This window comes from Tamandua tetradactyla, chromosome 5 (assembly GCF_023851605.1).
Source record: "Tamandua tetradactyla isolate mTamTet1 chromosome 5, mTamTet1.pri, whole genome shotgun sequence".
In the NCBI taxonomy this organism is placed as follows: Eukaryota; Metazoa; Chordata; class Mammalia; order Pilosa; family Myrmecophagidae; genus Tamandua; species Tamandua tetradactyla.
Genome location: NC_135331.1, coordinates 18,917,030 through 18,942,556, shown reverse-complemented (window position 1 = coordinate 18,942,556; position 25,527 = coordinate 18,917,030). Strand labels below are relative to the sequence as shown.

Below are 25,527 nucleotides of genomic sequence, written 5' to 3'. Positions count from 1 at the left end.
GTGATTCCCACAGTCAAGTGGTAGTGGTGGTGGTGGTGGTGGAGGATAGTTAGTACTTAATATGTGGCCAAATCCAAAGAAATACCCACGGTCCTTAATAATCCCCTTCCAAAGCCAGTGGGTTTTCATGCCTTTAATAAGCCAGCATTGTTAACCAAGTTCATTAGCAAAATCTAGTATTGTTTTGGATCAGGTTCCCCCAGAAGGAACTTGAAAGGCAAGGAGTGAAGTTCGATTCATTTATTTGAGAGACAACTCCAGGAAGGTTAGGTGTCACTGATTGAGTTCTCCCAAAAGCAGACTTCCAGATGGAATTAGCACGCAAGATCTTATCAAAGAAAGTCCTTGGGATCAATATGTTGGAAGGAAGGGGTAAGGAGCAGGGGTGAGCAGGGGGAGATGAGTCACAATGAGGCCCAGTAACAGCATCAAGCAACCCTACAGGGAGTTCTAGAACTAGTACTCTGGACTAGCTAGTTCTAGAGCTAGTACAGCCCTCTGGAATAATCCCGACATTGGCTGGGATGGCCTAGACTGTATAATCCCACGTCAATCAGTCACTGGACATGGGCTGCTACAGAAAATGGTATGACATCAGACAAGGCAACTTTCTGAAGCTGAGGCTATTCCCAGAGGGACTGACATCTGAACGCCATTTGCTGACAGTACTTCCAGCAGCTAAGGAAACAAGTACTTCATTGAAAGGATATCTGAATGGCACATCAAAGTGTCCAGCACAGTAGGGGACAGGGTAAGTGAGGCAGTGATAGGAAATAAACTAATAAAGAGCATGTTATTGAGGTTACCACTGTGGGAAATTGAGGCTCAATCCCACTAGGAATTCTGGAACAAGATGCAGAACACATCTCAGAGTTATCCCACTTGAGGGAAGGGACGGGGACATTTATTTGTCAATTCCCATCAATCCTTGGTTGAAAGCTAATTCCAAGGAGCATTTCTTTGGCACTGCTACTGGCCTGCCGTGGGCACAGTCCCATTGAGCTCGAGCTATTAGAGAAAGCCATTAGGCAGACAGTCACAGCTGCTGACCACTGGAAGTCTTGAGCTGAGCATTCCCAGAGCAGTGAGTGCCAAGAGTGGAAGGGTGGACCACTAAGAATATACTAAAACACCAAATGTTAACCAAGAGCAGCCCTAAAAGGATCATTCTGCTGCACAACCATCTGACCCCTCTCCCAACTACCCAATTATCACACCATTCAGAGAACCATCCTTTTGCTAAACTGCCATTACAGCCATCTTCCTAAAATACAAAACTAAACATGTCACTAAACACGGATTTGCTTTAAATCCATCCTGCCTCCCTCTCCAGTGTAAGGAACCCAAACTTCTTACTCTGGCTTAAAAGGCCCACTTGCCCCCTACTCCCCAGCTCTAAAACATTCTCTCTTCTCACCTTGCCCTCTATGCCCTGCCTAGTTTTAAAGGGCTCACTTGTGTCCCTCAAACTCACCGTGTACTTTTTCTCCCAAGATTCTAAATATGCGCTCCCTTTGCCTGGAACACTCTTCTCCTCTAAGTCTCCCCTTGCTTGGGTCAGATTTCCTTGTCCACGTCTTCACACTCCCATAGCGCCCTGGACTTCCCCATTGGTAATATTTATGTTCTGCATTGCATTTTAGTTTACATATCTGTGTCCTCCACCAGATCCTAAGAACTGCAAGGGCAGAGACCATGACTTGCTCACCAATTTATTGTCAGTGCCTAGCACAAATGCCTGGCACATGGTAGGCACTCAGTAAATTGTGGTGGAAGAAATATGGGGTAAAGTTTAGTGAACTTAGGAAGGTTAGTGAACTTGGGCCCTAACCCACATTATGGGATGCCCTAAGCTATTCTAAATCTGGTCCATCTCCAGTTCTAACCAGCACTTTGAATCTACTTAGATAACTTCCTCACGATGGGCCATGGAGGAAGTCTCTGGGGCTCAGTGTACATCTCTGCCAATGGGACCCTTCCTTTTTCTGCCTGTGTATCATATAAATCTGACACTGATCTGATCTGTGTATCAGATCATAAATCTGACATTCTGCATCTCATTAGGGAGGACACAGTGATTCAGGTAAGAAAAGGCTTTTACAACAGAATCACGGAAGGGAGGCATGTGGAGGGATAGACATTGCTAAAAAAAGAAAATGGTTTGGCCCATCAGCAAGTAGGAGTGTGAACTAAAGAGGACTCTGCAGCACCTAAGGTGCAGAGTTCTTCTTTTACAGCTGCCTTCAGCAAGGGAAATGGAGGTGATATATCAGAAATCTGTAACCATTACAAGCTGTAAAGATTCAGTCCGAACTCTAATTGACCTCTAGGAGTGACATTAGAGTTTCAGAATCTACACTCATCCAGATGTCCAAGCAATTTATAATGCCCAGGGAAAGCCACTCAAACTAGTTGGGGCCCAACAGACTGTGGCCCAAAAGAAATTGGATGGGCTAGAGGAAATCCATTTACAGGCCAGAATTGCTATGGAAATCAGAAAACGAGGGCTTGGGACTGGTACTATAATTCTTCTGGCAATGGATGCTCCTTTTTCCACTAGACGATCAACTCCATGGAATTCTGTCCATCCTTTTACAGATGTAGCTATCTCCAGAGCTGACAGAGTGCCAGAAGGTATGTAGCAAATTCTCATAAGGTATTTGTTGAAAGAGTAACTGAATAACTAAATAAATGTTGTGGCACCCTTTCTTAAAATCTTACATCTTGCTGCTGTCAATTTCTCCAGCTGTGTCTCTCTCCACTCTCCACCTTGCAACTTATCCCTAGTCAAGACCAAGATGTAAAGGAACTGGAACTCTCCTACACTTATAGTGGGAATATAAGTTTGCATGTACTTTGAAAATCTAATTGACGGTAGTACTAAAGCTAAACATATGAAACCCAATGACCCAGTAATTCCGTTCCTAGGTCATTATGCTGAACAGACATGTGCATATATATTCACTGAAAGACACACATAGGAAATGTTCATTGTATCACTGTTCACAATGGCCCCAAACCAGAAACTACTGAGAGTCCCATCAATGGAGGAATGGAGAAGATAAATACATTGTGCTATAGTCATACGATAGAGTACAGTAATGAGAGTGAACAAATGACAACTATAGGCAGTCATATGGATGAATATTACAAATGCAATCCTGAGTTAAAGGTGCCAGACACAAGGATACTAGTATATTATTCAGTTTATATAAAGATCAAAAGGAAAATAATCTATTCTGTTAGAGGACAGTGAGTAGATATCCTTGGGGATGGTAGTGACCAGGAAAGAGTGATGGTGGATACCAAGCAGTGCTGATAATAATTTATTTCTTGAATAAATTTCTGGGTACTGGTTACATGGTATGTGCAGTTTTCAAACATTCTTTGAACCACAAGTGCTTATGATTTGTATTTTTTTTATATTTATGTTATAGTTTATTATATTTTGTGTGACTTTTGAATGCCTGATAAATACGTATTGAATAAATGTTGATTGTAGTTCCTGTAATCTCAGTACTATGTCCTTTATCCAGAAGGGTGTGGATATAAAGCCATAAATAAATATGCATCGCCAGTCAACCCCTGATAAGAAACCCAGAAGATTAGACAAACAGTCCTTTATTTGGGATTTGGGATTTGGGATATTATTCTTGAAAATCAAGAAGAAAATCCCAGAGAACGTTGTCCAACTTGGAAGCCTCTTCCACTCAGACCTCATTCTCTTCTTCTCCTCCCTCTTGGACCCTCACCTTATTCAAACCATTACTCACTTCTTGTGCTCAAATTTTTAGGCATTTAGCTCCTCCTTTTTTCCCCACTGTTGGGTTGGAGGTAGGGCTGTGGGGAGGAGGTCCAGATCCTTTGAGCACAGGAGAGGTACTCACCATAGCCTCCCTCACAGTGGCTTATCCAAAAGGCAATCAGATCTATCACCCTGCCAAGATTGACCTATCACTAGCTCAGCGCCTCTGTATTATTATGCTGACATAATTATCTGTCTCCTACCATTGTATTAGCCTTAGCATATACCACAGGAAGGTGGGAATGGAGGGTGAAAAGTACGTTCCTTCACTCTTCTATCCTAATAATCATCATGCAATATTTTGATTAGTTGTAGCACTCTTTCCCTTCACTGACTGTGAGCATCCCGAGGGCAAGAACTATTTTACTTATCATGCCACCTCAAGTGTCCTCAAGGCATTCACAGAAGGGAGGCATTGGGTGCCATATGTTGAAGTGTTCCTTTGGGGAGTAGTTGAAAGAAAGCCTGCTGTCACTGGCAAACAGAAGAAGGATTTCAAACCACATTCATGTTTGCCTCCAATAGATTGTATCTATCCAAAGTTCTGGACACTGATACTTACAGTACTCAAGGCAAAGGGCACCAAAGGGAGTGTGGGCAACTGAAACCCTGAACCTTTCAGGATTATGGGTTTACATAAAGTTCTCTCAGCTGGAAGCTTGGGGCGCCTGCCCTGCCTTTCATGTTTAGAGCAATGCATGTAGGGCTGAACATTTAAGATGCAGTAGACATACACTGGTCTATAAGAGCATCCACAGCCAACACTAAGCTTTAGAGCCATGCACAACCTCACAGGAGGTATAATTCCTGCCCATATTTTTAACTTAAAAATAACAGTTTTTCTTAATGCAAACATAATAAATACTCATTATAAAAGATTTAGAAGGTGCAAGAAAGCAAAAAGAAAATTCTAGAGGTACCTGTGGTATTAGTACCCTGAAATAAACACTGTAAACCATTCCAGGCTTCTGTGTATTTGGTTTGACTGTATCTTACTGTGAATTCAACTCTGCTCCACATGGTTTCTGCCAGGTCCCTTCCTCCGAGACTCCTCCATGCCCAATACCATCTCTGCTTCCCTTCATCCCTGGACACCTTCAGCTCAGATAGACAAGAAGCATTGTCTGCTGCTCCCTCTTCATTCTATCACATGGAGGCATAAACTCTTTGCCCTGCTCACCTTAGATCCTTTCTTTTGGGTATTCAACAGCCTAATATTTGGTAAGCTATTGTTTTAGTTTCCTTGACTGCTCAAGCAAATACCATTGCAATGGGTTGGCATAAACAGTGGGAATTTATTAGCTCATGCTTGTGAGGCTAAAACAAAGCCCAAATCAAGGTGTCATCAAGGTGATGCTTTCTTCCCGAAGACTGGTGTTGGGGGGCTGGCTGCCAGCAGTCCTTGGTCCTCAGCTCTGTCGTCACATGGCTGATGTACTTGGCAACCTCTTCTGGCCACTCCATTTCATTGAATTTCAGATTGTGGCTGCTCTGTGGGTTTCCTACTCTCTGTCTGAACTTCATTCTGCTTTTAAAGGACTCAACTAACAGGAATAAGTCATCCTGATTAAGATGGGCTGCACCTTAACTGAAATAGCCTCATCAAAAAGGTTCTACTTGAAATGGGTTCACACCCACAGGAATAAATTAAATTTGAGAAAATGTTTTTCTGGGGTACATACAGCTCCACACTACCACAGCTACACATGTGCTTGTTGTACTTCCTACTACATCAATCTGATTCTCCTCAAAACAATACAGATACCTGTGACTAATTAGGGAAGCATATGTACAAGGAAATAGAAAAATGAAATGCTCCCCAAACACACACAAACATATAAAGGTGACTCCACTTCATCAACCTGAAGATGCTATTAATTACAAACCCATCATTTTAAAATTGTATTGAGGCATGCCACACATAGAGACAGGTTTATGAAATATAAATGCACAGCCCAGTGAATAATCAAAAGGCAAACACCTGTGTGGCCACTACCCAGGTGTAGAAATAGATGATGCCAGCCTCTCAGAAGCCCCCCTCATGCACCCTCCACCTTCTCAGAAGATAACACCTGCTTTGGTTTGCAAGCTTCCAGATTGCAAGATACCAGAAATGGAACAGCTTTTAAAAGGGAATTTATTAAGTTGCAAGTTTACAGTTCTAAGGCCGTGAAAATGTCCAGATTAAGGCAAGGCTATGAAAATGTCCAAATTAAGGCACCAACAACAGGTTATCTTCACTCAAGAAAGGACAATGAAGGTTGGGGTTTTTCTCTCAGCTGGAAGGGTACAGGGAGAAGTCTGCTAGCCTTCTCTCCCCGCTTCTTTTTTCATGACGATCCCCCGTGGGCATTTTCCTTCTTCATCTCCAAAGGTCTCTGGCTGCATGGGTTCTAAAGCTTTCTCCAAAATGGTTCCCTCTTAAAGGGCTCTAGTAAACAACCCCACCTTGAATGGGTGGAGACACATCTCCATGGAAACCATCTAATCAAAAGTTACCACCACCACTGAGTGGGTCACATCTCCATGGAAATAATTTAAAAAGCTCCCACCCAGCAATACTGAATGAGGATTAAAGAACTTGCCTTTTCTGGGGTCTACAACAGATTGAAACCAGCACACTTGGCTTCCAAAACTGTATCTTGGTTTTACCTGTTTTTTGTGACCTTTATATAAGTAGCATCATACATTATATATTCTTTTGTTTGGGACTTCTATCTTTCCATATTATATTTATGAGACTCATCCTTGACTTTTCACTATCTTATGTAGCCATAAGAAAGAAAAACACAAATAACTGCAGTTATTTGTTCAGATGTCTTAGCATGTATTATTCTTCTGCACCCATAATAAGGGAAATAGATGCAAAAGAAATTGGCAAGGGTGTTCCTTAAACTCTTATTACAGTCAGAATCCAATTCTTCTAAATCACTTTTGACTCCGTCATGAATCTTCTTGTTTTTTCACATGATGTTATCCATTGTATCATCGAGGGCATCGATGATATGGCTGTTTTTCAAAAAGTGTCCTGCCATTGTCTCTAATGTTTTCTTCCAAGCTGCTGAACCCAGCCTCCGAGTTTTGGTGCTGCCACTTTCTTAGTCTTCTTTAGTGTCAATGGAAGATTACAGACAACAACCAGAATTCATAGTTCTTCCTCAAATGGCCCTTCACAATTTGTCTACTGAAATATCATGGTGTCAAGTTGTCCAGTAAGGCCACCAGGAATAAGAACCATGTCCGCAAATGCTCAGACCATGGAAATCACATCAAAGCAGCTGTCTAGCTGGTAGAAAGTGTAAGACACTATCCTGAGATGCAAGACTCATCCCAATTTCTGAGATGATAAAATGGTTTTTTATGTGTTTTAGAATCAATGAAATACAGTAATATTTTAATGAACTGACCTTGCTTTAGTATACAGTCAGAAGTGATCATGTGGTGAAACTATACTGTCCTAAGAAAGGAAGGGGAAAAATAAACACCCAGAAATAGATGGTTCAATATATTAAGGAAATATTTGGGCCAAAAAAATTGGAGAGCTTATTTTAGTTTAATTATAAAATGAGGTCATGAGATAAATTTAGTTGGATTTATTTGGATTTTAACTAAACAAATTCTCTCATGCATTATGATTTCTCTAATGGTTCACAGTAGCTTTGCTTCCTATCTCAGGGACCACTGTCACCACCCACCCACCCACTGTCCAAACTGGAAACTTGGGTCAAACATCCCTTGTTCATGACCCCTCCTCCCGTCGATGTCTACTGGTGTGCCACCTTCCACCTGAAGACATCTCCCTTCCAAACACATGTCTTCTCTTCATCACTAACACACCAGTTCAATTCACCATCATCATTCCACCTGAAGGTGTGTCCTATCCATCCACATCTCTTCCCTTCATCACTAACACCCCAGTTCAACCCACGATCATCATTCACTTCAGTAACTTCAGAATTCTCCTAGCAGGTCTGTGTTAGTTAGATTCAGTTGTCAACTTGGCCAGGTGAGCATACCTAGTCTTGTTGCTGAGGCCAACAAGACTACATGAACCTCATCTGTTGCCAATTACATCTGCAGTCGGCTAGGAGGTGTGTCTGCTGCAATGAGTGACGTTTGACTTAATTGGCTGGTGCTTAAATGAGAGAGCACAACGTAGCACAGCCTGAGCAGCTCTGCATTCCTCATCTCAGCACTTGCAGCTCAGCCCAGGCCTTTGGAGATGAAGAAAGAAGTCACCCCGGGGAAAGTTGTTGGAACCCAGGGGCCTGGAGAGAAGACCAGCAGAGACCATCCTGTGCCTTCCACGTAAGAAAGAACCTCAGTGGAAAGTTAGCTGCCTTTCCTCTGAAGAACTAACAAAATAAATCCCCTTTTATTAAAAGCCAATCCGTCTCTGGTGTGTTGCATTCCGGCAGCTAGCAAACTAAAACAAGATCTATTCCAATCCTCTCTAGCTCCACTACCATCCATTTTCTACTGAGCAAGGAAATGATCTTTCTAAAATGCGAATCTATTTATGCTGTACCACAGTTCTAACAAATAATACCCAAATTCCTTCTCGTGGCTTGTAAGTTCCAGCATTTTCTGGCTGAGATATGCCACATATGGTCATGCTGGTGTACCATGAACAAATCAGGGGCCTGCCAGTCACTGATGTATAATTTTAATTGCATGCTGAGGAGTTGTTCAACCTCCCATATGGCACAGCAGGACTGCCCCCCACTTACTACTCCTGTCTCATCTCACCTTTGCTCCTTCCTTACCCTGGACTCACACTGATCTTCTTCTAGACCCCCAAACACAACAAATCCCTTCCCAGCAAGGTCGGTACTGTTCCCTCTGTCTTTTTGGCCCCCTCATCCTCAATCCACATTCACTTAAATACATTCTCCTAATCTCTCAAGTCTTGTTTTGAATGATACTTCTTGCAAAAGCCTTTTCTGATTATCCAAGCATCATGTACAACCCTTCATTGACCTGGTTAAAACTGTAGCAAGTAGTTTTCTCATGTACTTTATGATTTCATGTATTCTTGACTTTATTCCTGACTGGCATGTAAAGCTGTCCACAGGAAGAAACTGTCTCCTCACTGTTGTTTTCTCATTGCCCAATATAATGCCAGGCACATAAACCGGTGTTGGGTATGTAGGAGATGGATGGATGGACGGACAGATGGAGGGAGGGAAGGTGTGTATGTATAGATAGGTGTATAGGATAGACGTAGGTTGGGCAGATGGGAAGATGAATGAATTAATCTCTTTAAGACTAATAGAAACAGCATTAATCCACTTGACAAACCTCATCAGTGTTGCTCAGTATCCTCATTCTTCTCTCCTACCTCTTCCTAAGCTGTCACCCAGCTGCTGTGGTTGGAGAGTTGGGATCCTCCACGGATTCCAGAATTGCCTTCAAACCTGGGATGTCAGATATACAAATAAAAGTGCAAGAAACCCAGTAAACTTTTAATTTCAGATAAATAAGGAATAATTTAACATACGTACACTAAAAAATGTATCTGAAAATCAAATTTATCTGGGCATCCTTTATTTGGCAGCCCTACTTTAACCCCTGTGCCAAACCTGAACTTATGTGCCCTTACCTCCCTCCCTCACCTTCTCCTGCTCAGCTCTGCATCATAGGAGCTGATTTCCATGGGCAGCAGTTCCCAGAATACTTTGCAGAACTGGCTTTGTTTGGCCAGAAAGAGAAAAGCCAGGCTCTTTCTCCCCAGTCCTCTCCACCCCAGAGGCTATGTCTCCTCTGTAACTCCAGCTTCTGTTGCCGCAGTCCTCTATGGTACCATCCTCCACAGGATGACTCCAGCTCCTGGGCTCTCCCACGCCACCTCCTCTTTTCCCCTATTTCCCTGGCCTAAGTGTGGTAGTGGTTTCTGCTGTTGCCAGTCTCTGGGTGTCCTCATGGTTTCAGTTTGGCACCTCAGTTCTTTGCCCACCTCACTCCCACCCCTGAGAGAACAAAGAACTATATAACCTGTTCCCTACATTAAATCCTCTTTGCATCAGAACTTCAGAGGTTTGCTTTCCTAGTTTGAACTTAATTTGCTTTCCTAGTTTGAACCCTGACTAATGCACCCAAAGTCCCTGGCTCCTTGAATATCCTCCTGGCCTGATTTCTAGGCATAACTCTTCTTCCAAGATGAGGAGGCAAGAGTAACATCTTCATGCACCACCATTTCCAAGTCCCTCCACCCAGATGGTAGTGAAAGCTTGCTTCATCTTGGCTGATGTTTGGAAAACTTGCCTAATTATTTTTATAAACTATGATAACAGACCTAACATTTCCTGAGCGGTTACTCTATGCAAAGCATAGCACATGCTTCGTCTCATTTACCTTCCAGTGTAACCTCATGACCTGGTAATATTATCCCCATCAGGCAGATGAGGAACGTGAGGCTCAAAGAGGTTATACCTGGATCCATTCTCTCACTCACCTCACTCTACTGTCGGAGAATCCAGTCTTGTTGTACTAAGAGCGAATGCCAGTTCTTTCTGGACATCTGGGTATCTTTAGAAGTTGGTGTGCAGGCGTTTGCTAGAGGAAAACGTTTTTCAGCCAGCATGCTGTTTCATGAAGCCTCTTCGAGTGAACCAGTCTTAGTGTAGTGGGGAGTGGAGGGGGGGGTAACAAAGAGGGGGTGACCTTGAGATTTGCAATGAACTCGCTCTGGGTCAGCTGTCATCTTGGAGAAAAGCCAGTCAGGCAGCCCCGCAGGGGACCCAGAGAGACGTGAAAGGCACACAGAGCCAGGTTGAAGGAGATGTCATTAATCAGGCAGAAGGACCGTTTGTACCAAGGGAGGATCTGCTCAACAAAATATGAAGTGTCACCCAAGAGGCACTGTGAGATGCTCTCCTGATGTATGTCACCTTAGAAGACTATTTTGTAGCAAAAATAAATAATGAGATGATGTTGGCGCACATCCCTCCATCACACTCTTTCTCATTTCTAGGGAAATTGCAGCTGATGAAAGATTGGCATGATGTGACAACTCTGAACTTCACAATCAGAGGCACATAGCAGTGCCCTATAGGACTGCACATCCCGTGGGCCAGTTCAAACTCAGAAGACCTCAGCCCTGTGAGCCACCAGCCACCAGCCTCACCAACATCCTGCTGTTTAACTTCTGCAAAGCAATTTCTACTTTTAACATGGCATGGGGGTCAGGCAGTGGGAAGGAAGCCAGGCAAGGATAAAGTCAGCACAATTTGATTTGGCAGAGTTCCCTGTTTGGGGGACTGGTGGCATAGTAAAGACTGGGTAAGGTCCAGTCAAGCTGGGAAGCAGATGCCCTTTTCTCTGGCAGTTTCTTTCTTGGGTATTCCTACATCAAATATGTGAAGCTCACAGGTTGCTGCTGTGACACCCTGGGAAGGCCCACCTCCAAAGTTCTAGTCATTCATTCAACACTGAACAACTATTTATTGAGCACCTAGTATTTACCAGGCACCCTGCTGGGGGCAATCCAAGACACCCTCTGCTAGAAAAGACTTTCTCCATCTTCTGTCCCACTCCTTCAAGATCTTGCTTCCTGGTCATTTGTTTTCCTCTTATCAAGAAATGTCAACTGAGCACCTATTCTTCACCACGCACTGCAGGTAAGTATAGGAATGAGCAAGACTGCCAATGTCATTGGCATCTGGTGGAAAGAGCACCAGATTTGGAGGCAAAAGATCCACTTGGGACAAGTTGGTGAAACTCCTCAAAACTTGAGTTTCCTCATCAGTAAAATTAGGATGATCCTACCCACTTTACAATGATGAATTTTGAATGTCAGAGATAAAGGAGGTGAAAATGCTTTGGAAACCATCAAGTGCTTATCAATCACTGCCCTCGCTGGCATACTCATTAGGCGATTTGAGGACCTTTTAATGAAAGGACTAGTTAGAGAGATTTGGCCGGGGTGAACAGAGCCAACCAGGGATGGAGAGGGAATGAAGGACCTGCTATAGCAGGAAGCTGCTGTCACAACAGAGGCCTTGAGAGAGGGGATTTTTTTTCATGATTTCTTCTTCCAGTTTATATTGCTTATGTATATAACACTACTGATTTGGGGGTATTGACCTTGAACCCTGACACTCTGCTGAATTCATTTATTAGCTCTAGGAACTTTATTGTAGATTCTTCAAGATTTTCTGTATATAAGATCACATTACCTGAAACAAAGGGAAAGTTTTTCTTCTTCCTTCCCAGTTTAGATGTCATTTATTTCTTTTTCTTACCTAACTGCTCTTGCTAGAACTTCTTACAACGTTGAATCATGGTGGTGCTGTGAGTATTCTGGTCTTGTTCCTGACCTAAGAGGGAAAACTTTCAGTCTTTTGCCAGTAAGTAGGATGTTTGCAGTATGTTTTTCACATTCACCCTTTATCGTATTGAGGAAGTTGCCTTCTACTCCCTATTCTATCAGGAAGGATTGCTGGATTTTGTCAAATGTTTTTTCTGTGTCAACTGAGATGATCAGGTGGTTTTTAAATTTTTCTTCATTCTCTTAATGTGATGTATTACATTAATTGATTTTCTTATATTGAACCATTCTTGCATAACAGGGATAAATCCCGCTTGATCGTGGCATATAATTATTTTATTGTGCTGTTAGATTTGGCTTGATAGTGTATTTTTGAGGGTTTTTGCAGCTATATTTCTAAGAGATATTGGTTTGCAATTTTCTTTTATTGTTGTATCTTTATCTGGCTTTGGTATGAGGGTGCTATTGGCCTTGAATGAGTTAGGGAGTCTTCCCTCCTCTCCAATTTTTTGGAAAAGTTTGAGCAGGAGTCTTGTTAACGCTTCTTGGACTGTTTGGTAAAATTCCCCCATAAAGCCATCTGGTTCTGGGCTTTTCTTTATTGGGAGGTTTTTATTACTGATTCAGTCTCTCTACTTGTTATTATTCTGTTAAGAACTTTTATTTCTTCTTGAGTCAGTTTAGATAGTTTGTATGTTTCTTGGAATTTGTCCACTTTATCTTAGTTATCTAATTTGTTGGTGTGCAGTTGTTCATAGTATCCTTTTGTGGGTCCTTTTTATTCAGGGGGTCAGTAGTAATGTCCCCCTTTTCATTTCTGAGTTTAATTATTTGTGTCCTCTTTTGTTTTTTCTTTATCAGTCTAGCTAAAGATTTGTCAATTTTATTGATCTTTTTAAAGAATCAAGTTTTGAATTTGTTGATTCTCTCTATTGTTTTATTTTTGTTTTTCATTTCCTATTTGATTTATCTCCACTCTGATCTTTATTTCCTTCTTTCTCCATTGGTTGTAGTTTGCTGTACTTTTTCTAGTTCTTCCAGTTTCAAGGTTAGTTCTCTGATTTGAAATCTTTCTTCTTTTTAAACTTAGAGCTATAAATTTCCCTCTCAGTAATGTCTTTGCTGCATCCCATAAGTTTTGGTATGTTGTACTTTCATTTTCATTCTCCTCAAGATATTTCCTAATTTCCATTGTGATTTCCTCTTCAATTCATTGGTTTTATAGGAGTACGCTGTTTAGTTTAAATATTTGTGTTTCCATTTTTCCCTCTTTTATTGAGTCTACCTTTATTTCATTGTGATCAGAAAAGATACACTGTATGATTTCAATATTTTTTTAAATTTATTGAGGCTTGTTTTGTGATGAAAGATATGGTCTATCCTAGAGAATTACCTATATGCACTCAAGAAGAATGTGTATTCTGTTTTGTGTTGGGTGAAGTGTTCTATGTATATATCTGTTAGGACAGTTGGTTTATAGTATTGTTAAAGTCTTATATTTCCTAACTGATCTTCTGTCTAGATGTTATATCCACTCCTGGAAGTGATATATTGGAGGATCCTACTATTAATATAGAACCATCAATTTCATCCTTCAAATCTGTCAGTACTTTCTTCCTATAGTTTGGGGCTCTGCTGTTAGGAGCACATATATTTATAATTTATTACATCTTCCTGTTGAATTGACACTTTTATCAGTATATAATAATTGCCATTCTCCCTCATAACAGTTTTTGACTTAAAGTATACTTTATCTGACTTTAGTGTAGCTATCCCAGATCCCTTTTAGATACTACTTACACTGCATATTTTTTCCACCCTTTCACTTGAATGTAGTTGTGTCTAAGAATTTACAGTAAATCTCTCAAAAACAGCACAGAGTTGGGTCATGCTTTTTTATTTAATCTGCAATCTCTGCTTTTTGAGTGGAGAGTTTAATCCATTTACATTTAAAGTCACTATTAATAATGCAGGACTTCCTTCTGCCATTTTGCTATTTTATCTTTGTAAGTCTTATACCTTTTTTGTCTCTCAACTCTTCTGTTAATGCCTACTTTCATATTTATTTGATTTTTTGTATTGTACCACACTAAATTCCTTCTCACTTCTTCTATTTAATATTTTTGTTGAGCTATCTTCACACACATACAGTCCATCCCAAGTATACAGCCAATGGTTCATAATATCAGCACATAATTGTGCATCACCATGATGATTTTTAGAACATTTGCATCTCTCCAAAAAAAGAAATAAAAAGCAAAAAGAAAAAATTCATATATCCCATACTACTTACCCCTCCATGAGAACTGACCACTAGTATTTCAATCTACTCAATTTTTTTTTACCTTTATCCTCCCTCTATGATTTATTTATTGTCCTTAATTTCTTGCTCATCTATCCATACACTGGATAAAGGAAGTGTCAGTCACAAGGTTTTCATAATCACATGGTCACACTGTAGAAGCTATATAATCATCTTCAAGGATAAGATTACTGGAATACAGTTCAACAATTTCAAGTACTTCCCTCTAGCCATTCTAATACACCACAAACTAAAAAGGGGTATCTATATTATGTGTAAGAATAACCTCCGGGATAACCTCTCGGCTCTATGTGAAATCTTTTAGCCACTGAAATTTTATTTTCTCTCATTTCCTCTCCCCCCTTTTGGTTAAGAAGGCTTTCTCAGTCCCATTGATGCCAGATCCTGGCTCATTCCAGAGTCCTGTCCATATTGCCATGGAGATCTATACCCCTGGGAGTCATGTCCCAGTTACAGAGGGGGGCAGTGAGTTCACCTCCCAAGTTGGCTTAAAGAGAGAGGCCACATCTGAGCAACAAAAGAGGTTCTCTAGGGTGACTCTTAGGCACAATCATAAGCAGGCATAGTTTCTCTTTTTCAGGAATAAGTTTCACAGGGGTGGACCCCAAGATCAAGGGCTCAGCCTATTGAATGGATTCTCCCCACTGCCTGTGAGAATATCAGGAATCCCCCAGATGGGGAAGTTTAATATTTCCTCCTTTCTCCCCAGTTTCCAAGGGGATTCTGCCCAAATCACTCAGTGATGCATTCTTGCTTCATTCATCTCTCCAGTCGAAGTTGGATCACTTTTTAACTTAGCAGTTACTTTATGGGGTACTGCTGACTTTCATAGCTTCAGTGCTCTAACTCTGAGTCTCAGGTGTCACATAAATACCCAAAGTTTCAGGGAATGACCAGATTATACACAAATAGCTCAGCATCTCAGAATTTAAAAATAACAGTTACAATTCCAGAACAGATGTGACTGCTGTAAGAGCTTACAGTCTAGGACCCTTTACAATAGACCCCAACCTGATAACACATGCTGTCAACTTCAATCCTACGAGTTTGTATATTATAGTTAGTCCATGAGTGGGGCATAATATTTGTCATTTTATTTCTGACATTTTATTCAAAAACTGTCCTCAAGTTTCATTCACCTATTTGCATGCTTCACAACTTCATTCCTTCCTGCAGCCACTCAGTAGTCCATTGTATATATACACCACAGTTCCCCCTTCCATTCCTTGGTCATTGTACCCTTAGGCCACCTCCATCCATTGCGAATTGTGAACACTGCTGCCATAAACACAGGGCACAAATGTCCATTTGTTTCCCTACTTCATTTCCTCCAGGTATATGCCTAACAATGGGGTTGCAGGACCATATGGCTACCCCAGCCCTAGCCTCCTGTGGAACCACCACACTGCCCTCCTGAGGGGCTGCACCTCTCAGCTTCCTACCAACAGTGAATAGGTACATCTTCCTCTCTACATTTTCTCCAGCACTTGTTTCTCTGTTTATTTTCAAACAGTTTTATTCATACATCATATGATCCCAACCTAAGTAAAAAAATTAATATTCCCTAGCATAATCACAAAGCTATGCCTTTGTCACTGCTATCCATATGAAGACATTTCCTTTTCTTCAGCAAAGAATTTCATACCCTTCCCCTATATCCTCTGCTTGTGGACATTTAGTTTTGGAATAATTCCTTTGTTACATTCGGTGGAAGCATATTACTCTTTCCTGTATACCATTCATTTTCAACACATTGCAATGTTGACATTCATTTGTTCTCACTCATGCAAAAACATGCTTATATTTGTGCACTTAATCACCATCACTTTACATTCCAGGTATTCCTAAGTTATACCATCTCAGTCTTTATCCTCTATCTTTCCTTCTGGTATTATACATGCCCCCTTCTCCCTCAACCATACTCACAGTCAGCTTCATTCAGTGTACTTATATTATTGTGCTACAATCAAATAATATTGTGCTCTCCATTTCTGAATTTTTATGATCAGTCCTATTGAACATTCTGTACTCCTTTAGCACTAAATGCCCAATCTTGACCGTCTTTGTATCTCCTGATAACTTGTATACATGGCTCAAACATAATACACATTTATTTCTAGGCTCACTAAATTTTCCAAAATAGGTGTTCCTAAATGGTGGACAACTCCCTCCAAACAGTAATTCAAAGACTCAAACTTTCCAACTCCTGGCTTCTCTATCATCCAACAAAATGACTTCCAAGGTTGCCAGCTCAGGAGAAGAGCATGGAGGGTCATGGTTAGGAGGTTTTTATGAGCCAGGCAGGAGATGGCCACATCACTTCTGTTTATACCCCATTGGCCAGAACTCAGTCACATGATGATACCTAAGTGCAAAGGAAACTGGGTTCTGTGCCTAGGAAGAAAGGAAACTAGCTCAGTGACCATTAAGTAGTCCTGCCACACTGCTTCTCAATAATCCATTTAAACAGACTGTATATTCTGAGTACTGGCAAACATTCCCCCAAGCTTCGCTTCCCTTCCAGACTGTTCAATGAGCTTTCATTCATGTGTCTTACGGTTTTATATTTACATTAATAGCTATTTAAAATCTGTATAACTGCTGGACACTATCCTTATCCCACGTGCTTTGCAGAGGTTTGAGTCTCCAGGAGAGACATGCTTTCTTTTCCATGGATTAGAAATGAATACGGCCCCCTAAGCAATCTTACCAAGCCCTAAGAAAACGATATAAAGAATAAAAAGCTTTCAAAGGAAGATATTACTCACAGAGTCATCCAGGACTAGGTCTGCAAAGGAGATATGAAAATACCATAAGCCAATTTCAAGCAAATGTCATCTAAGACTCTTAAGAGGTTTCCTCTTGTCAAGTTTTTCTTTATGACACATTGAAAAATTTAGGGGACATCAATAAATCATGATTTGCCATTTCCCTCGAAAGCCCTCCCTGTTGTGAAATTTCGAGTAGCTAATCCCCAGAACAATGTCTTCTAGATTTTACAGGGTACGTCTCGTTTATTTTATGCTGCCCTTTACGTAAAGAAACTACTCTTGCCCTGTTCACTACCAGCGGGGGATGCACGATGGAATGTTCCCCACCCCACCCCCATTTGAGGAATAAATTACACACAGTCCTTAATGCTTTCTTTACAAAGGGGAATTACTCAAACTGTGTTTCATGGAATGCTCTTCCTGTGGCTATGAATGACTTCTGAAGGAAAATGGGAGGCAAGGAGGGGATTCTGGAGGGGAAATGAGATGGGACTAACTGGCTTAAAGGAAAGTAAAGAGGGTTCTTTACTGTAGGATTTTTGAGAATCGTTAATATACTAATGCATTATTTGTACATAGAAATGAGAGGAAAGGCTGATTCTGGAGGCAGAAATACCAGTATCCTTTCAACAAGGGATGGACTTGCTTTGCTTGCACATATATGACACTTCCTAAGTTTGAAAAACAAGGATCTTCTGCTCAAAATATCCTCAGATGGAATATTAAGTATATTCCCTGGTCTCTCCATTATAAAGCAAAGGGTTGGAGAAAGACTCATTTCATATTAAGAGCAGAGGCTTAGGGTCAGAAATGCCCAAGTTCGAACACTTGTTCTTTCACTCACTTGCTATGCAATCTTGGGTAAGTTAACTAAGTTCTCTGAGCATCATTTCTAAATGTTTCATTTCCTTATCTGTGAAATGGGATAATAATAGTACCCACCCCATGGTGATTTTGAGAGAATTAAGCGAGACAAATACCTGAAAATACTTAGTAGACATTGTGGCACACAATGCTCCCCTCCCCTCCAAAAATATTAGTCGTTGTCATTGTTTCTATAAGTTGCTGTATGTCCCAGAGTTGTACAATATGGGACTTTTAAACATTTTAACCTTTTAGAATATCCAAGCAACATTGTGAATCCAAGTTTGGGAAAGGCTGAGTCAGAGGGCATCCTCAGAGGCCATGAGCTACAGAGAAGTTACCAGATGTACGAGGAATCACGTTCAGGAACTTCACCCTATGTCTCTACCCATCTGCGAAAACCCAAAATGGTTCACCTAGCGATGGCACCAACTTCCTCTGTCTGCCTGCAAGGTCTTGGTGTCTAGCCTTTCTTCCTACTAAATCCCAATCCCAGACAGGAATCATGGAGCTCTGGGCTAACCCTTCTTGGTTCAAAATGAGCATCTGCCTGCTGAATACCAGATGGGACCCTACTGACCCTATTACGTCCAGCACTTGAGGTCGATGCTTTCCCATCTCCTCCTAGGGTTTATTCTGCTCCTGTTGGTAGAATGTCCTCTTCTTCTTTAAGCAATATCCGGGTCTACTCCAAGCTCTATGAGAGATAATCTACCACCAAACAGAGTTACTGAATTAGAGTTTCAATGCACGTCAACAGTAAAATAATTATAGTCACCTCACTATTTAGCATTACGATATGCCAGGCAGTACACCAAGCACCTCACACACACCACCTCATTTAATCCTCCCCACAACGCTGAGGTCGGCTCTACTCTTGTGTCTATGTTACAGACGAAGAGAGAGAGTCCAAGAGGTAAAGTGACTTGCCCAAGGTCTCATAGTAAGTTATGATCTGAACCTGGGTCAAGTCTACTGACATCAGTTCATCAACTTCATATCATCTCTACTTTCTCACAGTTTTTCCTCCTCTCCCCACCTGTTCTCTGCAGTGATCTCCAAGAAAGAACTGGACGGATTCAGGCAGGGAGGGAGAATGTCAATTTGACACACTGATTATTTTTTAAAAAGCTTTCAGCTGATAGACAGGTGGTCAACAAATCGGCTTTTTTCCAATACCGGAATGAGTCGTTGGTGGGTTATTCAAGTAAGTCAAAGTGAAGAATCACAAAACTTAAAGCATTCATACCTTAAATGTTGTAGTTTAGCCTAAAATAAATAAATGTCATTTGTGCACCAACCTTCTGATAAAGGGTGAAGGTCTTGTCTTGGAGTTTAGGAATCCTGATGGAATTCCCTTTCTCTTTTATTGTATAAGTCACAATCGTAATATATTACCGTAATATATTATCCGGTTCTTTAGAGTGGAGCACTTTCAAAGCACATGTGAAAGAATGTGAATGCTGGACTCTTCCAGATTTTTGTGAAAAAAATTATTTGCCACGCTTACATTTTTCATCCTCTTAATTTGACAGCACTTCTTTGCAAAGAGCCCTTTCAACTCTTTCCAAAGCCTTTAACTTAGGATTCATCGTAACCACTCCTTTCTTTTAACTCTTCTATTTCATCCATGATTAGTAAGATCTAATTAAATTAGATAGTTATCAGAGCACAGAATGGAACAGCCATCCTTTTGCCTCAAAAGTCCGCCTGCCTCCATCTCTCATCTCCTTCACATCTTCATGCAGACGTCCCTTTCCCAATGGGACCATTTCTGATCACTCTATTCAGAAATGCGACTCCCTTTTTTACACCTCACCCCGAGCAGGCCTCATCTCCCTTCCCTGCTTATTTTTCCCCATATTACTTTATCACCACCTGACATACTGAGCATTTTGTTTCCTTTATTATGCGTATTCCAGTCTTTCTTGGTGCAAATTGCCTTGTCTGCCATTATCAGGAGCTGCAGTCTCCCGTGACCTGTGTCAGGAACTCGCCTACGGTGTGGCCCGCGAGGTCCGAGAGCCCAGAACTTAGCAGGGCACTGGCGCTCAGCTCCACACAGATGCAGCACCAGCACTGGACAGGACGTGTGCCCTTAAATTTCACACCCCACACACCTCACCCTGTCCAGCCTGGTCCCGGTCCTGGACACGTGTCTGTTTGCAGAGGCTTGAAGATCTGAAAGGACACTGCTGAGAGTTCTCTCAGGGGATACAGACTTCTTCTTTATTCAGTTCTAAATCATTCGACTATTTTTATAAAACCAGGGCTATTGTTTCCTACATGCTACATGCCTGGCATGCATTCGTTCATCTAATCCTCCCAGTAACCCTATTAAACACGTACCATTTTTATCTCCAGTTTGTCCCCGAGGGAACAGAAGCCCATAGAGATTGTCCCTTGACAGTGTTGCCCTAAACTAACAGGGGATGGAGCCAGATTTTGAACCCAGGCAGTCGGGTTCCGTTGTCATCATGCCTAACAACTGCACACGCAGCCGCCCGTTAGGGCAAAGCACTGCATTGCTGTTTCAATTTGAAAATTTGGCTCAACCTAAAAATGTTTTAATTAACGATATAAATATTTATATATTACATATTTGTCTATATCAAAAATATATATTAAAAGGCACTGTCATGCCTCAAAATGTAGGGCACTGGCCCTCTTGGCTGAGGCTGCCAGCCATCCTGCAGGGAGGAGAGGTGGGACTCTATGTTCCTCTGCCCTCCCCCCTCCTGGCCTCTTCAAGAACCGGGGCTTATTCTCAGATATGCCGAGGGGTTGGATGGCTGTGCGGGCCGCCCGCGTCTGCCCGTTGTCACCAAGTGAACGGGGGGGGGGGGGGGTCCTTTGCCTGCGACACAGAGGCCACCCCCCGTTACCCAGGCTGTCCTTTCCTACCCAGCTGTGCCAATAAAATGATTTATCAGCGGGAGCTCAGGACCGACTGCCAGCTTCCAGGCAGGGGAAAGAGGCGTGGGAACTACTTTCTCAAATAAAGGCCTGGCCTCCAAAAGATACACTTCACTTCACAAGATACCATCGCCTTTTCCAGGAGCTCTGGGTGTCTTGCATCCATTTACCCATGCAACAGATATATTCGTTCAACAGATATTCACTGAGGACGGAGAGCTGGGCCAGGCCTGTGGGATAAAGCGGTCAACAAAACTGACAAGCCCTCTGCCCTCTTGCAGTTTCCAGACCTGCGGCAAAGGCAGACATTGAAACAAATCGGACACAGGTTTGTTCCAGTAATTGTGGGGTATTATCAGGGCAGGAAGCAGGGAGCCCTCAACCACTCCAGGGCACCAGAGAAAGCCTTGCTGTGGATGTACATCTCTAGCTGTGAGCCAAAGGGTGAGTGGGGCTCACATGACAGAGATGGAGAGGAGAGCATTTCAGGCGGAGGATACGCACAAGCAGATGCCCCGAAGCGTGAAGGACTTGGTGCCTCTGAGGAGCTGAAAAAGTCCTGTGTGGGCAGGTAGCGGGGGCAGCAGGTATGGAGGAGAAGAGAAGAGGAGGTTGAGGAGGTGGACAGGACCAGCCAGCTGACACAGGGCCTTGCAGCCTGCTGTAAAGGAATTATTTGTTACCCATCATGGGAGGGCTTCAATTGGAGGCATATCATGATTGCACTTGCATTTTAGAAAGACTACTCCTGTTGTCCTAAGAAGAACAGCCTACCCGATGAATCCCAGAGTGATTTGATCAGTGAGTGGAAAAGTATTTGCAAGCCCCCTTCGGGGAATGGTGAGAGTGGGGAGAAATTCAACTTCCCCAAGTTGAATTCTTGATATTCTTACAAGCAGTGTGGACAACCAAAGCTATAGGCTGAGCCCCCAGTCTTGGGGTTTGTTCATATGAAACTTAACCCCACAAAGGATAAGTCAAGTCTACTTAAAATTTAGTCCTAACAGTCACCCCCAAGAGAGCCTCTTTTGTTGCTCAGATGTGGCCTCTCCCTCCAGCCAACATGACTAGCAGTCTCATTACCCTCCCCCTCTCTGCATGGGACATGACTCCCAGGGGTGTGGACCTTCCTGGCAACTTGGGACAAAGATCCTGGAATGAGCTGAGACTCACCATCAAGGGATTGAGAAAAACCCTAGAATGAGCTGAGAATTAACATCAAGGGATTGAGGGAGCCTTCTCCACCAAGGGGGAAAGAGTGAAATGAGACAAAGTGTCAATGGCTGAGAGATTCCAAACAGAGTCCAGAGGTTATCCTGGAGGTTATTCTTACGCATTAAGTAGATATCACCTTGTTGTTCAAGATGTAGTGGAGAGGCTGGAGGGAACTGCCTGAAAATGTAGAGCTGTGTTCCAGTAGCCATGTTTCTTGATGATGATTGAACAATGATATAACTCTCACAATGTGACTCTGTGAATGTGAAAACCTTGTGTCTGATGCTCCTTTTATCTATCATATCAACAAAAGAGTAGAACATATGGAATAAAAATAAATAATGGGGGAACAAATGTTAAAATAAATTTAGTTTGAAATACTAGTGGTAAATGAAAGCGAGGGGTAAGGGGTATGGTGTGTATAACTTTTTTTTCTCTATTATTGTTTATTTCTTTTTCTGTTGTCTTTTTATTTCTTTTTCTAAATTGATGTAAATGTTCTAAGAAATGATGAATATGCAACTATGTGATGATATTTAAGAATTACTGATTGTATATGTAGAATGGAATGATATCTTAATGTTCTGTTTGTTGTTAATTTTTTTAATTAAAAAACAAAAAAACAAAACAAACAAACAAACAAACAAAGAACAGCCTAGAAGACCTGAGTGGCCTGAGAGAGGTCTCTTAGGGACCTAGCGTAGTGCTTTTCAGACCCTCTGTAGGGAAGGACCAGTTTTTTCTCTAATCCGTCATGAACTTCTGCTCTTGTAAAATACAACCAAAATGTCCTTAGATGTCACAGCAATGTAACTGCTATGAAAGTTTCTAAGCACTCCAAATTTCTTTTCTTACTCACCAAGGACTGGTCAGTTTGTTGACTGGCAGAGTCTGCTGGCATACAATACTTTGGCTGCATTGATGTGGATGAATGAAGCTCCCTGAGAGACCTGGGCAGCCAAAGAAAACACCACGTTATTTTCTAGAACTGGGCTGAATTTCTGACTCCTCACCGCTGTTTGGCCTGATGCAGGAAACAACATCTCAGCCCTCCCAGGTGAACCGGCAGGAATGCTATTCACACCCTGCTGGGGTGTTTATTCTCCTCCTCCTCCTGCCTCCCTCTCCCTCCCCCCTCCCAGTGGCCTCCATGAGGGAAGACACTGTTCTCTTTAGCCTTTATCTGCCTCTGCCCTGTACCATTTGCTGCCCCAAATGTAACCTGTTCCTTCTGGTCCCTGAGCTAGTCTTCTACCCTGCCCTGATCCCTCTGAGAAAATGGCACATCCTTACTTATTCAGTTTGTCAACATACCCTGTCTCACAGATCCCCGGAACTGAGACCCTACACAGTGACCAGCCTTTTTCCCCTCAGCCCCATCCCCTCCTTCCATCTCTCCCTAATTCCCTCCCCATCACCTCTGTCCTTATCTCCCCTGGGAACACACAAATCTCCAGTGCTTTTGGTCAGCCTTCACTCTACCCCACACTCCTCAAAGCCATCCCAGATCTTGAGTTCTCTTCCCACGGAAGAAAGAAAAGCTGTTGCTTATGAGATTATCAGAGAGAACCAATGAGACACAGATCCCCACTCTGCATTTGGATCCTGCACTTAGAATGGTGGCCCAGTATTCAAATACAGGAGGTGGAACAAGGTATCCTACACTCGATGAAACTCTCTGGTGCTTCCTCTTCAAACTCTCCCCCTTGCCACTACCAAGTTCAGGGGTCTCTGATTTAGACATGGGGAGAAGGGGCCTGGTTCAGGCTGACGTTGATTTCCTATATCTACTCGTCTCACATTGGATCAATACTTTTGAATTAAAGAGCTGATCATTTGTCAGCTCCTTTTCTGGCTCTACTCCCTGGGGCAAGTGATGAGACAGTACAGATGCTCACCAATTCTCATCCCTTTCCAAGTCAATGAGACATAGTCATGACTTGCTTTGACCAATAAAATGTGAGTAGAAGTGGTGCATGCCACTCCTGGGTGGAAGCTTCTAGGAGCTGCTGAACAATTCCTCTCTCTATTCTCTTTCTGCAGCAATCACAGAAACATGAATTGATACGGAGGTGTCATAAAAATCAAAGCAGCCTGGAATCCTGAGCTATTCATGGATAGCTGCCTTGTAGAGTCACCAAAACCTGCAGCAGACTGCACAACTGCAGAATAAACTTTTGCTTCGAACTCACTGGTTGTCTGTTACAGCAGCACCACCTTGCCTATCGTTGCTAATATACCAAGTCTCTGTATCAAACACAGGATGGGGACAAAATGAAAACAAAAGAACTTACTGGCTAATATTTCATGGGATCACCCTTCAGAGGAAGTTGTGGCTGTTCTCCAGGCTACAAATAACAGTGGGCTGGCTTGTCAGAGTGACAGAAGTTAAAAGAGACAAGAGTTGATGATAGATCAGACAGAAGATGAGGAGAGGAATGTGTCATGTGATGCCCTAGTTTCTTGCCTAAAAAAATGGGGTAGGGCAGGTTCCAAGATGGCAGCTTAGTAAGGTACGTGCGTCTTAGTTCCTCCTCCTCCAAAGCAACTACTAGGTGAACTGAAACAGTGCAGAACAGCTCCCGGGGCTACGGCATGGAATGGACACACAGCGTACCCCAGTCTGGACTGGCTAGTCTGACTGCAAGACTCGGCTGCGGTGAGATCCCCGAGCGGCGCGCGATTTCCTGAGCAGTGGCAGCTGCGGCGGTCGGAGCTACTCCCTCCCTCCTTCCCGGGCCGGCTGAGAGTCTCGGAGAGGCAAGTTTCCCAAGCCGAGGCGGCCAGCGCCCCCCTTTTGCGGGCGGCTTCGAGTCTCAGCTTCGAGTTCGCGGCTACGAGTCTCGGATCAGAGGGCTAACCAAGCCGCGGTGGCCCCCCCGCCGCGGGTGGCTTCCTGGTCTGGTGGGGAATTCCCCAGGCCGCGGCGGCCGGTGACCGACGCCCCTCCCCCGCAGGTGACTTCCTGGTCCGGTGGCGAATTCCCTGGGCCCGCTGCGGCCGGCGACCAACCACAGGGTCCCCTCAAGCCGCAGCGGCTGACGCCCCCACCATGCGCAGTCCCTGAACTAACGGAGAGAATTGGATCGGAAATCCCCAGGCCGCGGAGATCGGTGACCGGGGGGGATCCATTCCAAACACTTGAGACAAACGTGTGCCACGAGCGCCACCTACTGGGCAGGATAAGAAAAACAGAACCCAGAGATTTCACGGAAAAATCTTACAACCTTGTTGGGTCCGACACCCAGGGAAATCTGACTAAATGCCCAGAGGCCAGCAGTAGAAGATAACAGTCCACGCTCAGAAGATTGAGAATATGGCCCAGTCAAAGGAACGAACCAATAGTTCAAATGAGATACAAGAG

The 25,527-nt window shown here is 42.8% G+C and overlaps 2 protein-coding genes across 10 annotated transcripts in view; one reads left to right on the top strand and one right to left on the bottom strand.

Annotated features, from left to right (window-relative positions):
* The first annotated feature begins 415 nt into the window (after window positions 1-415).
* Window positions 416-24,602, top strand: LOC143683695 (uncharacterized). 9 transcript variants are annotated; one of them, XR_013175610.1, is made up of 6 exons: window positions 416-751; window positions 2,561-2,634; window positions 4,838-5,026; window positions 10,779-11,424; window positions 23,027-23,220; window positions 24,207-24,602. XR_013175610.1 is itself a non-coding variant. In XM_077159962.1 (6 exons), the coding sequence occupies exons 1-4, from the start codon at window positions 715-717 to the stop codon at window positions 10,844-10,846; spliced, it is 330 nt and encodes a 109-aa protein (XP_077016077.1). In that variant the 5' UTR covers window positions 416-714; the 3' UTR covers window positions 10,847-11,424; window positions 23,027-23,220; window positions 24,207-24,602. The 9 variants fall into 9 exon arrangements, 4 of the variants coding, with proteins under 4 accessions (XP_077016077.1, XP_077016078.1, XP_077016080.1 ...); XM_077159962.1 differs by having other exon boundaries at window positions 2,599-2,634; XR_013175613.1 differs by lacking the exon at window positions 4,838-5,026 and having other exon boundaries at window positions 2,599-2,634.
* SUDS3 (SIN3A corepressor complex component SDS3) overlaps window positions 23,023-25,527 on the bottom strand; it is a 235,189-nt gene continuing 232,684 nt past the window's right edge. Inside the window, exon 15 of the transcript XR_013175608.1 lies at window positions 23,023-23,113. The gene's annotated coding sequence lies outside the window, so the exon portion shown is untranslated. The remainder of the gene's footprint in view (window positions 23,114-25,527) is intronic.

What these genes read in the sequence shown, in the direction of transcription:
- LOC143683695 (XM_077159963.1), top strand. Translation starts at nt 715, where the DNA reads ATGGCACATCAAAGTGTCCAGCACAGTAGGGGACAGG. An exon ending in CCAGCACAGTAGGGGACAGG is followed by an intron (nt 752 to 2,598) that starts GTAAGTGAGGCA and finishes ATCCTTTTACAG; the next exon opens with ATGTAGCTATCTCCAGAGCT. An exon ending in AGCTGACAGAGTGCCAGAAG is followed by an intron (nt 2,635 to 4,837) that starts GTATGTAGCAAA and finishes GGTTTCTGCCAG; the next exon opens with GTCCCTTCCTCCGAGACTCC.